This window comes from Schistocerca cancellata, chromosome 5 (assembly GCF_023864275.1).
Source record: "Schistocerca cancellata isolate TAMUIC-IGC-003103 chromosome 5, iqSchCanc2.1, whole genome shotgun sequence".
NCBI classification, from domain to species: domain Eukaryota; kingdom Metazoa; phylum Arthropoda; class Insecta; order Orthoptera; family Acrididae; genus Schistocerca; species Schistocerca cancellata.
In genome coordinates this window covers 338,397,748-338,415,027 of record NC_064630.1, presented here as the reverse complement: position 1 = coordinate 338,415,027, position 17,280 = coordinate 338,397,748, and the positions used below count along the sequence as shown (strand labels likewise).

Here is a 17,280-nt window from a genome sequence, read left to right as displayed (position 1 = left end):
GTTTTGTCATCTCGGTGTAAACAATAGGTTAATACGTGGAGGTCAAATCAAAACCTTTACAAACGACAATTTAAGCACTTAAATTTAGTTCCAACCGCCTGAAAATAAATTATTTCTCTTATGAAGTTTGTGCCGAACAACCGTTCGACAGTAGCACTCATAAACATAGCACTGTTAATGGATAAATCCTAATATGACTCTTACAAGGTTATAAAAATGTGTTACCACATTTCCAGTCATAGAAAGCGTTAATAAACAACAAATGTAATAAAAATACAATCGACGTAATTGTTTATGAACTTGTCTCAGACTGAAAGACTGACAAAGCGGCCGGGCAACGCAGAATACATCTGGAACAATCACAGTGGAGTCCAAAGAGCAAATCCACGAACATAGCGAAGTAGTAATTGTAAGCGCAAGTTATCAGACGTTGTCCAGGCTGAAATCCTGGACCACCACTAGGAAGTTAGCGTAATCGCAAAACACCAAAGTACGAGTAATGCAAGCCAGAACTCAACGAGAGAGGAGGAAAGTGAGAGTTATCCGTGGCCTGAGATTTTGTGTAACACTCTTAGTTTTTATTCTTATTTTTATTTATTTATTTATTTTTCGAGCCTTCAATCTTTTGACTGGTTTAATGCGGCCCCCGCCACGAATCTCTCTCCTGCGCTATCCTCTTCATCTTAGTTTAGCGCTTGCACCCTACGTCCTCCATTATTTGTCGGATATATTCCAGTCTTGTCTTCGCCTATAGTTTTTACTACTACAGCTCCATCTAGTGGCATGGACGTTAGTCGATGATGTCTTTAACATATGACCTATTGTCCTGTTCCTTCTTCTTGCCACTGTTTCCCATACGATCCTTGCTTCGCTGATTCTGCGGAGAACCCCTTCATTCCTTGTCTTATTTTCCACGTAATTTTCAGCATTATTCTGTTGCGCAACATCTAAAACGTTTCGATTCTCTTCTGTTCCCTGAGGGGTTAGATAGGGGACACCAACCTAGAAGTGAATAACACCCTCTTCCGTCAAGATGGCGGCAGCGGCTTGTCGTCGCATCAACTGCACGAGCCATGGTGAGAGCAGGGGACTCATTCTGATCTGTGAACATTAGACCGTCGCCAACAGCTCATGGGGATTGATTGGAGCTCAGACCAAAATCTCGCTCAATGGCGTCTCAAGGCTACTTGATAGAAATTACGTTAGTGAACCTCAGAAAGTCCGTTAAGTGTTCCTCAGACCGTGGTTTGGTGGCCCCCTTTCGCTGGCGAGTATGATGCTACACATTATCGGTCAGTCGATTCCTGTATCGTTAACGTGAGAATCAGTGGCAGACCCATCAAAGACGTCGTTTCATACCGTGTAAACATCCTCCACATGAAGATATTTACGCCATGTGCCTGAAAGCTGCCCTGTTGCCAAGCGGATTAAATCAGGTATAATGGATTTTGAGGTACATGTTTGCTATAAGAGAATAACAACGCGTGCCGCTACTCATCAGTCTCCCTACAGTGGGAGAATAAAAATCGAAAACGGACGATTATGTAAATTGCGTCTTGTGAATATTGTGAACGGCCGTCTGATGATCAACTTTTCAGTTCGAAACCGGTTACGGCGCTATTTACTTAAATAAATGGCATTATTAATAGTGGCGGGTTGCTGGCTTCCTCTTTGTAAGAATCAACCTACATGATTGTGGTTGCTTTACGGTCTTGTACAACATAAAACTTTTTATTATAATGTCTAGATACCTATATTTTCTTTATATAGGGTGGGGCAAACAAAAGGGACCTGCAGAACAGAGTTCCGTGGTACAAAGAAACAGAACAGAGGAAAGGAAATACAGGACTAACCCGACTACTGCATATGTTTAAAGTGACCACCATTATTTTCTTGGCACTTTTGGCCCCTGATCAGCAAGTTGAAGAAGGCGAATCGAAGCTGGTCTGCTACAATTACTGCAGTCTTATTCGAAGTGTTCTGCTGCAGTTCTTGAAGACTGTGAGGGTTGTTCCGATGGGCCTTGGACTTGAGGGCTCTCCACTCAAAGTAATCGCAAACTGACAGATCAGGTGACGTGGGTGGCCACCTAGGGCCGCGACCACACTGACGTTTCCTGATAACTCCGTCAGGCGTGAAGATTGCGTAAATGTGCTCCAAGGTTCTGCCGGCTGTGTGGGCAGTTACTCCATCCTGTTGGAAGTAAACTGTATTTCTTTTTCCTCCTCTGATAATACTGACGCTCATGGTTTCAGAATGTTAGCAACGTAACAAACAGAAGTCAGCGTACGATGAAAGAAGGTGGGACCAGCAATGCTTCCTGCAAAAATTGCACACCGAACCCCAACCTTCTGATCAGGCAATGATGTTTCACGTAAGTTAAGCGGATTCTCCGCTGCCCAGAACCTGTGATTCTATGAGTTGACACAACCACTCAGGTGAAACCCAGCTTCATCAGACATAAAGAACAGATCCATGTCCAAACCATTCATTGTCATCTCAGTGAACAGCGATTCACAAAACTGGAGGCGCTGAGGAGAGTCTACTGGTTTCAGCGCACGAACAACAGACGCTCGGTAGGGATGCAAGCACAAGTCTGGGTCCCTTGCGACAGGCGTCGGGTTGATTTAGTAGGACTCTCAAGCACTTTATAGTGAACTGCAGCCACATTTTCTGATATGCGGGCACGTTTCGCATTTTTTTTTATTTGTTGAAAAACAGATTCTGTTTGACACCACTTTCGGACTAAGCATTGAATGGCACTCTTTGCTAGCTCGTTGATACCATCACACTTCTCAGAAAACAAATGATCACACCGTTTCCACGACTTTGTTGTCACGTACCTTTCCACAACGAACACCCGTTGCTCCACTGTGAGTACCGTCATCCCCTTTGCACTGCTCCACACACACACACACACACACACACACACACACACACACACACACACAGAGACCGTACTAAGCTCTGAGCGGTGTGGATCATGTGGCGGGCGTACACGTGGTGCGCGCTTCATGGGGTGTGGTTATACGCATACATTCACATACAATCGTATCCACTCGTCTGGTCCACTTTTAATTGCCCACCCTGTATATGGCTATCGGTTTCAACCGCATCTATAGTGCATACAGATTTTAACGCAGTATCTTGTCAGCTCAATAAATCACAAATTGCCATAGGTCATTACTAAGGTATTCAAGAGCAGCTAAATTTTTCCTATTAGAATTTTGATCATATAGACAAGAATCAGTAGATATCTACCCAGTACATTGCAATATGTTATAGTGTCTGTGAAACAGTGTATGAAATCAGTATGAATTACGAGGGTTGACTGAAAAGTAATGCCCCACCTTCGAATTGGTATGCGGCAGGTACTGGCTTGTTTCGTAGCTTCTTCTCTACAGCTCCAGTTGGCGGGAAGCCTTAGCATTGAACGGTTGTGTTGTTACAGTGTTAAGTATGGAACCCTACGCAGACAGTCGGTCAATGCGATTTAAGCAACGTGCAGTCATTGAATTCTTGACAGCAGAAGGTGTCACCCCATAGGAGATTCATCAGAGAATGAAAGCAGTTTATGGTGAATGTGTTCATATGAGTACTGCGCGTCGTTGGGCGAGTAAGTTTAAGGATTTTGACTTGGGAACATCTGACCTGCGTGACAAACAAAGAGTTGGACGTCCTGTGACAGTAACCACCGAGTTTCACAAGCAAAATCTTGACAGATAGTTTCAGGACGATCGTCGTATCACTCAGAGAGAAACTGCAAGCACAAACGGCATTTCACAAGAACGTGTGGGTCACATTATTGCTTTGTTTGGCTATCGAAAGATCTGTTCAAATGGTTCAAATGGCTCTAAGCACTATGGGACTTAACATCTGAGGTCATCAGTCCCCTAGACGTAGAGCTACACATCAATGCCCGAGGCAGGACTCGAACTTGGGACCGCAGCAGCCACGTTGTTCCTGACTGAAGCGCCTAGAATAGTTCGACCACAGCGGCCGGCGGAACATCTGTGCACGTTGGCGACCCCGGATGCTGACTCCTGAAATGAAAGCGCACAGACTTGAAATTTAGCACCTTTGACTTCCATTTGTTCACGATAATGAAACGCGATGTGCGGGGACATCATTATGCGTCTGACGAAGACGTTGAGAGAACTGTGAGATTGTGGTTGCTGAAACAGAATGGCGACTTCTTCCTTGACGGCTTGAGAAAACTTGTTCATCGTTGGCAGACATGTATCCAATTGGCTGGTGATTATGTGGAAAAGTGAATATTGGTAATTAAAGGTCATATTCTAAGGATTATTTCTGCGTTTGATTTATTAAAATATATTACTGGCCATTAAAATTGCTACACCAATAAGAAATGCAGATGATAAACGAGTATTCATTGGACAAATATATTATACTAGAACTGACATGTGATTACATTTTCACGCATTTTGGGTGCATAGATCCTGAGATATCAGTACGCAGAAAACCACCTCTGGCCGTAATAACGGCCTTGATACGCCTGGGCATTGAGTCAAACAGAGCTTGGATGGTGTGTACAGGTACAGCTGTCGATGCAGCTTCAAGACGATACCACAGTTCATCAAGAGTAGTGACTGGCGTATTGTGACGAACCAGTTGCTTGGACACCATTGACCAGACGTATTTAATTGGTGAGAGATCTGGAGAATGTGTTGGCCAGGGCAGCAGTCGAACATTTTCTGTATCCAGAAAGGCCCGTACAAGACCTGCAACATGCGGTCGTGCATTATCCTGCTGAAATATAGAGTTTCGCAGGGATCGAATGAATGGTAGAGCCACGGGTCGTAACACATCTGAAATGTAACATCCACTCTTCAAAGTGTCCTCAATGAGAACAAGAGGTGACCGAGACGTGTAACCAATGGCACCCCATACCATCACGCCGGGTATGGCAGTATGGCGATGACGAATACACGCATCCAATGTGCGGTCACCGCGATGTCGCCAAACACGGATGCGACCATCGTGATGCTGTGCACAGAACTTGGATTCATCCGAAAAAATGACGTTTTGCCATTCGTGCACCCAGGTTCGTCGTTGAGTTCAGCATCACAGGCGTTCCTGTCTGTGATGCAGCGTCAAGGGTAACCGCAGCCATGGTCTCCGAGCTGATAATCCATGCTGCTGCAAATGTCGTCGAACTGTTGACTCATGGATCGAGACGTGGCTGCACGATCCGTTACAGCCATGCGGATAAGATGCCTGTCATCTCGACTGATAGTGATGCGAGGCCGTTGGGATCCAGCACGGCATTCCGTATTCCCCTCCTGAACCCACCGATTCCATACTCTGCTATCAATCATTGGATCTCGACCAACGCGAGCAGCAATGTCGCGATACGATAAACCGCAATCGCGATGGGCTACAATCCGACCTTTATCAAAGTCGGAAACGTGATGGTACGCATTTCTCCTCCTTACACTAGGCATCACATCAACGTTTCACCAGGCAACGCCGGTCAAGTGCTGTTTATGTATGAGAAATCGGTTGGAAACTTTCCTAATGTCAGCACGTTGTAGGTGTCGCCACCGGCGCCAACCTTGTGTGAATGCTCTGAAAAGCTAATCATTTGCATATCACAGCATCTTCTTCCTGTCGGTTAAATTTTCGCGTCTGTAGCACGTCATCTTCGTGGTGTAGCAATTTCAATGGCCAGTAGTGTATTCCCATCCAAACCCAATTAAAGAAGGTGCAAGCATTACTTTTCGTACGCAGTTTTCTTTCCTTATTCCTAAACGAGGTATAAGATAGTTTAATTGATATCTCTCATGTAAATGATCAGTACGTACTACTATAAACACTGTTAAACCTGTAACAATCATTAATATTCTTGTATCGGAAAAAGGTGTCTCTGACGTGATCCATGCAGCAAGCGAACATCAAAACAAGCATCTGACCAACATACTGGATATTTTTGACAGAGGTAACGGAATTTCGTGCAACTGTTGCCGTCGATCCTGTCGTCACCGTTTACAATGGCGTAGGCACACTAAACATGTGTTCCCATCACCCAATTCTGGCCGACATTTTAGGCTGATTTCCCTTGGATAGACGACAAATGCCGAAACTGGAAATACCTTTCCAAATACACTATATGATCAAAAGTATCCGGACACTTATTAGTAGACATTAATATGGGGCGCTTCCACTCTTCGCCTTTATGACATCTTGAACGCTTGGGCCACTTTCAATGAAGAGTCTGAATGTCTGTGGAGGAATGACAACCCATTCCTCCTTAAGAGCCAAAACCAGAGAAGGTAATGATGTTGGACGCTAGAGTCTGGAGCGAATGCTATGTTGTAACTCATTCAAAAGATGTTCCACTCCGTTCAGGTCCGGACTGCGGGCGCGTCAGTCTATTTTAGGAATGTTACTGCCCACAAACAATTCTCTCACAATGTTGCTTTATGACGAGGTTGTGTCATGCTGGTACACCCATCGCCCCCGAAATGTTCTCCACTTTACACAAAAACCAGTGTTGTAGAATGTGTTCATATGCTTCCGCGGTTAACGTTTTTTTAAGAACAACGTGGTGAAAACGTCACGGAGAACACCCCCAGCCGCCACCTCCGCACTTCACTGCTGACACTGCAAATGCTGGAAGGTAACGTCTCCCAGGCATTCTCCGAACCCAAACAGTTCCATTGTACCGTTACAGGATATAACGCGATTCATCGCTCCAAATCACTCGTTTCCAATCGCCTACTGTGAAGTGGCGTCACTCTTTACACCACTTCAAGCATCGCTTAACATTGACCCCATTCTTGTGGACCCCCACTTATAGTCCCTGTGCTGGTCTGATTTAATGCGATTTTTATAACCTTCGGCAATGGTCGACGGTCTCTGTCCATCACTACATGAGGTCTGCCTGGTCTTGCTTTAGCTGTGTTTGCTCCTTCAGGTTTCCACTTCATAGTGACATCATTAACCGTCGAGTCTGGCGCTATAGAAATGGTGAAATGTCCCTGATGAATTTGTTACTCAGGTGACATCGAATGACTAGTTCACGTTCGAAATCACTGGTATTATTTCTCTACTGAAAACATAATTCTCCCCCCTTCCTTATACAGTGGCTTGTCCGTCCCTCGTGGAATCTAGCAGTCAATTACGCATTACATATTTCAAGACGAACTCCCTCTGCCCCATTACCAGATCGCTGGTATTATTTCTCTACTGAAAACATAATTCTCCCCCCTTCCTTATACAGTGGCTTGTCCGTCCCTCGTGGAATCTAGCAGTCAATTACGCATTACATATTTCAAGACGAACTCCCTCTGCCCCATTACCAGATCGCTTCGTATCTGGCTTAACCGGACTTTACAATAGACCATAAATCTACCAGCCTGCTCTACCTTCAAAGGTGTAGATTAAAAGATACAGGTTTACATACGAATAATAAAAGTAATGATATCAGAGAGCAATTATCCAGCTTATAGCAGAGAACCATCATCCAGCTTACCCTGAAGAAGTCCCAAGTAGATCCGTGGTAGAGCGTCCCGTACTCGACCTCGGTCTGGGAGGCCAGGTCCTCAGGGCTGTTGATGGGCGCCACCATGCGCTCCACCGTGAGGAAGGCCGCCAGGTTGGCCGTGTAGGATGAGATGAGGATCAGCGTGAAGAACCACCACACGCTGCCCACGATGCGGCCAGAGATAGACCTGTCGAGTGCCATGGTCCGTCACAAAAGCCGCGGACACACGAGTGGGGCGTTGACCCGTCTTTACGAGGCTTACAGTGCTACAACTTCATATCTTTACATCCATGTTTCTGCACTCTGTGTCGTTACTGAATATGTTGGCAAGGAGAAATTCACAACCGTAACATTAGAACAAAGAAAAATTCCATCCTTCGTTTGGTTATTTACATCACATTAAAAAAAGCAGAACTGTACGATAAACTGCAGTGTAAAATTGGTTGCTATTAAGGAACACTGTGGTAACTTCTACATTCAGTTTAGTATCTAATTCTGAAGATTTTGTCATCAAGTGCCGAAAAACCATGCTACATTTAAAGCTTCAGACTGTAGGTCAACTAACTGTCTTGCCTATACTAGTGTTATGTATTATTGATAAAGCCTATCTCATTGTCGGTGATCGATTGTGATCTATTAATTTGTTTGGATCTCAAGATAACACCGAGATTCTCAGACAGCTTCCAACAAGAGCTTCTTTCCCTACTGATAAGATCGATGTTGATTCCTTAAGACAGTAGTTGCAGTGTTTTACCAAAAACGTTGAAAGAACTGTGCAACTACAGTGTAGAGGTAAGATGCTGCTGTACATGTGCAATGCCTAGTACTGTTCGCCATATCACTCTTCGCCGGCCGCTGTGGCCGAGCGGTTGTAGGCGCTTCAGTCTGGAACCGCGCGACAGCTACGATCGCAGGTTCGAATCCTGTCTAGGGCACGGATGTGTGCGATGTCCTTATGTTAGTTAGGTTTAAGTAGTTCTAAGTTCGAGGGGACTGATGACCTCAGATGTTAAGTCCCATAGTGCTCAGAGCCATTTCAACCTATCACTCTTTCATAAGCGTCATCTGACCGAGCGAGGTGGCGCAGTGGTTAGCACACTGGACTCGCATTCGGGAGGACGACGGTTCAATCCCGTCTCCGGCCATCCTGATTTAGGTTTTCCGTGATTTCCCTAAATCGTTTCAGGCAAATGCCGGGATGGTTCCTTTGAAAGGGCAAGGCCGATTTCCTTCCACATCCTTCCGTAACCCGAGCTTGCGCTCCGTCTCTAATGACCTCGTTGTCGACGGGACGTTAAACACTAATCTCCCCTCCATAAGCGTCATTTACACTGTTCAACCAGAAAATTGTGACCACCTACCTAATAGCCGGTATGTCCGCTTATGGCACAGATAATAGCAGCGACGCGACGTGGCATGGAAGCAGTGACGCCTTGGTAGATCTCCGGAGGACGTTGGCATCACATCTGCACATACAAGTCATCTAATGCCCGTAAATTCCGAGGAAAGGGTGATGAGCTCTGACGCCACTTTCAATCACATCCCAGATGTTTTCTATCGCGTTCAGATCTGGCGAGCTGGCGGGTCAGCACATCAGTTGGAAATCGCCACTGTGTTCTTCGAACTACTCCGTCACACTCTTGGCCTTGTGACATGGCGCATTATCTTAATGAAAAAATGCCACTCCCGTTGGGAAACACGATCGTCATCAAAGGTTGTACGTGGCCTGCAACCAGTTTACGATACTCCTCGGCCGTCATGGTGCCTTGCACGAGCTCCAGTGGACCCAACATTGGCGCATGCATGGGCCGTCGACTGCAGGGGGCATCGTTAGCAGTGTTCGGTGCACTGTGTGTGCAGACACACTTGTACTCTGCCCAGCATTAAAGTCTGATGTTAGTTCTACCTCCGTTCGTCACCTGTCTGTGTTTTACCAATTTGCCCGGCCTACTCCGTCCGACATCTGTAATGAGGGTTGGCCGCCCAAATCCATGGCGTCTGGCTGTGGTTTCACCTAGGTTTCTCCACGTGCTGAAGACACTCGAACACCCGACAAGTCGCGCTGTTTCCAACGAGCTCGTGCCGAGCCTCCGGGCCATCACAATATGCCCTCGCTCAAACTCAGATAGATCGCGCAGCTTCCCCATTCTACACACGGACAGCACGCTCACTGATACTACACGCACCGTGCGTGTCTGATTAGCAGTCATTCCTCGCCAGGTGACGCTGCTGTCGCGTGGATGGGTTTCCAAGGTTATTTTCTTTCAGAGTTCTTCGATTTAACATTTATATAAATCAAATTTATTTTACTTTGGAATCGATTGAAAGTCCTTGTTTCAGTATAACGCTATGTTCAGAACCGGATCTCATGACTCGAATTGTTGTCGCTGATCCAGAATTGTTATCACGATGGTCTTTCTGAACAAGTGAGTCAAATAATAAAACGTGATATAGTGTATAGATTCAAGAACTGTAATAAAACTTTAATAGGCAGACCTTTGTGGCTTAGAGGTCATGGATCGACTCCCACTTTGAATGTCGGAGTAAGCTCTAAATGTGCCGCGTCTATGTGCGTCACATATACTGTCAAGAACTGACAGCAAGAAATCGAGTGTAATAGGAAAATAACATGTGTGGTGAGTACATACAAAGATGCTTAAGATTTCTGCATCGCAGTGCTGGCTGTTTACCGAGCAGCCAAATACAAAGTTTTTTATTTGTTCGTATTTGCTCCGAGAGCGCTTCTAAGTACACTCCTGGAAATTGAAATAAGAACACCTTGAATTCATTGTCCCAGGAAGGGGAAACTTTATTGACACATTCCTGGGGTCAGATACATCACATGATCACACTGACAGAACCACAGGCACATAGACACAGGCAACAGAGCATGCACAATGTCGGCACTAGTACAGTGTATATCCACCTTTCGCAGCAATGCAGGCTGCTATTCTCCCATGGAGACGATCGTAGAGATGCTGGATGTAGTCCTGTGGAACGGCTTGCCATGCCATTTCCACCTGGCGCCTCAGTTGGACCAGCGTTCGTGCTGGACGTGCAACCGCGTGAGACGACGCTTCATCCAGTCCCAAACATGCTCAATGGGGGACAGATCCGGAGATCTTGCTGGCCAGGGTAGTTGACTTACACCTTCTAGAGCACGTTGGGTGGCACGGGATACATGCGGACGTGCATTGTCCTGTTGGAACAGCAATTTCCCTTGCCGGTCTAGGAATGGTAGAACGATGGGTTCGATGACGGTTTGGATGTACCGTGCACTATTCAGTGTCCCCTCGGCGATCACCAGTGGTGTACGGCCAGTGTAGGAGATCGCTCCCCACACCATGATGCCGGGTGTTGGCCCTGTGTGCCTCGGTCGTATGCAGTCCTGATTGTGGCGCTCACCTGCACGGCGCCAAACACGCATACGACCATCATTGGCACCAAGGCAGAAGCGACTCTCATCGCTGAAGACGACACGTCTCCATTCGTCCCTCCATTCACGCCTGTCGCGACACCACTGGAGGCGGGCTGCACGATGTTGGGGCGTGAGCGGAAGACGGCCTAACGGTGTGCGGGACCGTAGCCCAGCTTCATGGAGACGGTTGCGATTGGTCCTCGCCGATACCCCAGGAGCAACAGTGTCCCTAATTTGCTGGGAAGTGGCGGTGCGGTCCCCTACGGCACTGCGTAGGATCCTACGGTCTTGGCGTGCATCCGTGCGTCGCTGCGGTCCGGTCCCAGGTCGACGGGCACGTGCACCTTCCGCCGACCACTGGCGACAACATCGATGTACTGTGGAGACCTCACGCCCCACGTGTTGAGCAATTCGGCGGTACGTCCACCCGGCCTCCCGCATGCCCACTATACGCCCTCGCTCAAAGTCCGTCAACTGCACATACGGTTCACGTCCACGCTGTCGCGGCATGCTACCAGTGTTAAAGACTGCGATGGAGCTCCGTATGCCACGGCAAACTGGCTGACACTGACGGCGGCGGTGCACAAACGCTGCGCAGCTAGCGCCATTCGACGGCCAAGACCGCGGTTCCTGGTGTGTCCGCTGTGCCGTGCGTGTGATCATTGCTTGTACAGACCTCTCGCAGTGTCCGGAGCAAGTATGTTGGGTCTGACACACCGGTGTCAATGTGTTCTTTTTTCCATTTCCAGGAGTGTATTTTAAAATTTACGTCCGTCCAAACATCTCTGTAAATGTGTATCCTGCATGAAATTACTTGTATATCCCTTCAAGTATATTGCTATAAAATACTTCTGGCCTGACCAATAACGACCTGAACAGTCCTTAATTATTTCAGTTTTCGTTTATGGAATGTGCTAACTCCAAATAGATAATTTTCCGAAGAGAAAAATTATGTTATTTGCTGTTTGAATATAATCTCGAAGACCAGATACTGGATTAATGAAAGGATAAGAAAAGGGGGCTGAAGCATTGTTGGATATTCATAGAAGGTAGTTAACATTTCACAGATGGTGTGCAAAAGGTTCTTTAGGGAAGGAAGATTATGGGTTGACCTACTATTAACAATATGATGCGACGAAATCACGGAATGAAACCTGAGTTTCGTCTGATTATTTGTGCAATTCTAACGAAATTCGTATTGCCAGAATTACTTTCAAATAGAGGTTTTGTCGAAGAAAAATCACGGTATTCAGTGTCAGCAACAAACAGGGCAACGCAAAAAGCGAGACCGTATCTATAGGTCAGGGAAAGCAATCCAAGAAGAACGTTTTAATGACGGAAACGAAACAACTTGAATTTTTTTTATGGGAGCTAGTAGTTCATATTATTAGCTGCGTAAAAATACGCCTTGTAAATGATATTTCCTCCTATTTATCCATTCACCCAATATGACGTTCAGATTGGCAATTGTATTTTGCAGCGAACGCTCAATATTACCTGTTCCACCACTGAAGGTCGAAGTCAGTCTGAAACACAAGCAGTGAACGTTGGAGACCAGGAAATCCTAACGGTGCTGACCTGTGACTAATGGCTGTGCAGTAATGAAAGCAATATCAGACAAGAACTGAAAGAGCCGCGAAGACCACCCGAACCATTGGATACCACAATAAAACGGTATGAAGAGCTTCTAAGTTCAGTAGGAAGCCAGATAAAGGAAATGAAATTTTAAAAAAAGAACACCTTAGGTCAAGGGCATCAGTGATCGCGTAAGCAAGGTGTTTCGCTGTGGAGGCATCAAACGTAACAAGGTTATCGTAAGGAGTGCCCCAGGGAAGTGTGGCAGGACAGCTGCTGTTCTCTATACACATAAATGACTTGGTGGACATGGTAGGCAGTAATCTGCGGTTGTTTGCCGATGATGCTGTGGTGTACGGTAAGACGTCAAAGTTGAGTGAGTGTAGAAACGTACAAGACAAGCTAGACAAAACTTCTAGTTTGTGTGATGAATGGCAGCTAGCTCTAAATGTAAGTTAATGCGGAGGGGTAGGAGGAACAAACTTGTAATATTCGGATACAGTATCAGCAGTGTCCTGCTTGCCGCAGTGAAATCATTTAAATATCTGGGCGTAACGTTCCAAAGCGATACGAAATGGAACGAACATGTGAGAACTGTGGTAGGGAAGGCGAATGGTCGACCTCGGTTTTTGGGAGAATTTCAGGAAAGTATGGGTCACATGTAAAGGAGACCGCATGTAGGACGCTGGTGAGACGTGTTCTTAAATACAGCTAGAGTGTTTGGGACCCGTACCACGTGGGACTGAAGGAAGACAGCGACGCAATTCAGGGGCGGGCTGCTAGATTTGTTACCGGTACGTTCGAACAACACGTAAATGTTACAGATGCTTCGAGACTCAAATGGGAAACCCTGGAGGGAAGGCGACGTTCTTTTCGAGGAACTCTATTGAGACAATTTAGAGAACCGGCATTTGAAGCTGACTGCCGAACGACTCTACTGCCGCCAACATACACTGCGCTTAAGGACCGCGAAGATAAGACACGAGAAAGTAGGGCTCATACGGAGGCGTGTAGACAGTCGTCTTTCCTTCGCTCTCTCTGCGAGGGGAGGCAATGACTAACACTGATACTTGATACACTCTGTCACGCACCGTACAGAGTCTGTATGTAGATGTAAATGTAGGTGTAGATATATCTCCCGGAGAGGCTGTAGGATCCAGGATTTGGAATGGTCTGGTAAGGACGCGGGAAAAGTTCTCAACGCCGCATGTTACTGTGTTGCCGCTTAACGATACAGGGTACTTTTCCGGCTTAATCAACGTCTATTTCTTTCAGGCACTGTTTATAATGTATATGTTTTAAATATTTTTTTGATTGATATCATTTAATGCAGCACACTTTCTAAACAAATTAGAAGTATTTTAAATATTTTTGAACCTGCTTAGGGTTATGAAAAAATTACAAAGAAATTGATGCAGTTTGTTTCCAAAATGCTTCCTCAAATTGAGGTACCATTTAATCCAATGTTATACATTTGAAGGAGACCAATTTTTTACCAGATATGCGTGACCAGGTTGAGGTACTAGACCTATTTAATTCCACCTATTATGTGTATTACAAGGATAAAAAGTATCATTTTACATTTTAATTTTTATAATTTTTTCCTAATAAAAATATTTTTTCTATAATTTAGTTGATTCTGCAATAAAGCTTAGGTGTACTACATAAGTATAGACTATTGCAAGTTACAGAAAAAAATTAGAACAATGCTTTATAAACTTTAGGAAATATTTGTACCTGAATTCTGAAAAATACAACTTGCGAGACATTGCGAATGAAGATATGAGCCCAATTAAACTGTGCCTCAGAACATTCCTGAAGCATAGTGTTCATCCTGCAGCATTTCTTCATCTTCAAGCTTCGTCTTGGCATTCCTTTTAGCATTTCTTGATTCTTTGGTAACTTGAAGAGCGAATCTTTCAGCTTCATGCACCCGTTGTCTGTCACACGCAAGCAATTGATCTTCCATATTAGAGCCACATTTTATGCCTAAATTTTTCAGGACTTCCAACCTTCCTATCACTCCATCATTGAAACGTATCACTGCATCTAGTACATCAACCTTTAATGTATTTAGTCATACAAAAACAACTTTGGGTAATCTTTCCGACATGCAATTTCATGAAGACATTTACTAAGCAAAACAGGGTCACTCAGGTCTCTAAAAATTGGTTTTATTTCATTCATAACAGGCTCAGGAAGAGAATGCTTATGATGGTATTTTTTACCATTTTCTTTTTCTTTTTCGTAACCACACCAAGAATCTGCTCCTTTACGGCAAAGTCCGTGAACAGGGTGGTCATCTGCGGACAACGTATCAAAGTATGTGGCCCACACAGCTATTCTCATTGCTGTAACATCATTCAGAGATGCAGTTCGTCTAATGGCCAGTCCAATAACTCTGAGGAAGGTCAATTTCAGTTTCTGTCAATCTGACTCGGCCAGACAGAGATATTCCATAAGATAGCAACTTTCATTTCTCTTCGTAGCTTCCTCAATCTAGCATCCGTCCTCTTTTGTACGCGTCCACAAGACTCCAGTTTCGTTGCCAAGGTATCACTATAAGCACTCAACTCATTAATTTTATTGAAATCTTCATTGACTAGATACTTCGTATATCTAACGTTATAAACGGGCATCGACCTCTGAAATATTTGTAGAACTCCATCACACTACATACCTCCACTGTAACCATCATAATTCTTAGAACACTGATGTTCAATATTTCCTCCAGTGTTACCATGGCAAGTGTAGCAGTACTTAGCTAAGCACTCAACATCCATTCTCCAGAAAAGTAGCACTTACAACACCATTGAAGGAACGATGTCCTCGACATTGCCATATACCATCAAGTGCAACAGCAATGTCCCTAATATTTACAGTTTCTTCTACTGCACGTTTCATAAATGCTTCAGACACAACCGTCAAGGCACCTAAAAGTATTTTTATGTACTTGCTGAACCTACTGGGAGGAGGAGGAAGGTCCATCAATGCACAAAACGTTTGAGCAGCATTTTTTCCTTTTCGTATTGCACGCATTGCATACAATAACTTCAAATTCACATCATATGAATTATGCACAATGTTCTAAGTAATTTTAGAGGTAGATTTATTGCAGGATCTACACAGAAAAACTAATTTTGATGCTAAACCCTTCCTGCTACTTTGTTGTTCAGTTATTTGAAGACAGCCTACACCATCACATTGTTTACATTTCGCCACTTCCTTTATCAAAGAAGATAAGATGCCCACGTCGACGACAACAAATCCACTAGAAATAGCGTCATTGTTAACACAAAAATTTGAATCACTAGGAGGCGTGCCATGTGGGAGTTTATGCCCTGAAGAACTGATACATAGTTACTTTCAACACTGTGGCTTGCTTTGTTTGTGAACTGGTTACCAAGGAATTTCCTTTTATTAAATTTCTTGATGCGTGGCATAGTTCCTATTTATTGCACACTAAAGGATATCTACTTCCACAAACATATGTTGCGTTTGGGCCACAAACATTCAGTAACACGTGAGCAAACTGCTTCAGTGAAACAAAAGAAAATAATAGCAAAGATAATCATTTACAGACACGAGAAACCTGCACTGTTACCAACATATATAATGTATCATACGTATAATCGCTGGAAACAGAAAGTTCACTGTTCTTTTCGAAATAATACTGATTTCTGTAACAAAAATAAAGGAGGCATGGCGGCATACATGACCGTAACTTTAAAATTTGGTATATATATGTCATTTTTCATTTGAAACCCTATAATGTAATCAGGAAAGACTATAGATTTTAATAAAGTCGTAAAAAATTTCGATTTTTCCACCATTTATAAGTACACTGTATCCTTAACTGGGGCAACTTTAAGTCCTTTAGCATCCTAACGCCTGTGTAGTAGAACATGAGCGCTTTGTTCGGTCGACGCAAAATAACATATGAGCAACAGCGGAGCGCCAGCACGATTGTGGGCAGGCTTTAACTTCCACGAAACACGAGCAATGGAAAGACAGCCGTAGATGCGCACGCGAAAAATAAGAGAGGCAGTCGAAATCTTGAAACAACCAGATAGCATCAACAGGAAGTCGGGTCGCGTGTGATCTCACTGAACACGGCCGAGGTCGACCAAGCAACCTATTCTCAACTGTCGTTATCTTTCCGCTACTAGTCCCAGGGAAACAGGGCGCCCAGGAGCTTGTCGCTGATTCTTATCGAGCTACAAGCTGTTAACAAGAAGTAGCAAATAGTTAGCCACGTATCCCCTCCCTCTGCCCTTATACCAGAGACGGCCGAGAATTCGCCATGCATGTAGTGCATTCGTTCGCGTGCAGATCTCTCTCACCTGAGTGCAAGCTCCTCTCATTACCACATATCGTTGCTTGAGCGGGACGACGGGGAAGAGGGGAAAACTGCGAACGCGTCGCATTAGATGGCAATGCAGACACTCAAGGAATATTGAACAGCTTGCATATAGCTTGGTTTTGTACTTCTCAAAAACATAGATCGCAAACAAAACCAGTTTTCACTGTTATTTAATTATTTTTGGTTCGCTGAAGACATAATCAAATTTATAGCGCGCAAAAAGTAACAGCACATGTTCAGACCCAAATAGTTTCGCGGGTACTATCAGTATACCAAAACAAAAAATCGGTTTTAAATAAGAAAAAAGCTGAAAAGTGCCAGTTAGAAAAAACGTTAACATGAAATTGATTCATGATGTTAAAAGTAATGAAGCAAAATAGATGTACAGTACTCCTATTACAATTATACGATTAATGA

General features: G+C 44.6%; 1 protein-coding gene across 2 annotated transcripts in view; it reads right to left on the bottom strand.

Moving 5' to 3' along the window:
• The window catches only part of LOC126187579 (glutamate receptor 1-like), a 417,690-nt gene that overhangs the window by 20,712 nt on the left and 379,698 nt on the right, over positions 1-17,280 (bottom strand). Inside the window, exon 14 of one of the 2 annotated variants that reach the window (XM_049928746.1) lies at positions 7,496-7,694. In XM_049928746.1, the coding sequence (XP_049784703.1) occupies positions 7,496-7,694 (199 nt within the window). The remainder of the gene's footprint in view (positions 1-7,495; positions 7,695-17,280) is intronic. The other variant, XM_049928747.1, reaches the window with a different exon arrangement.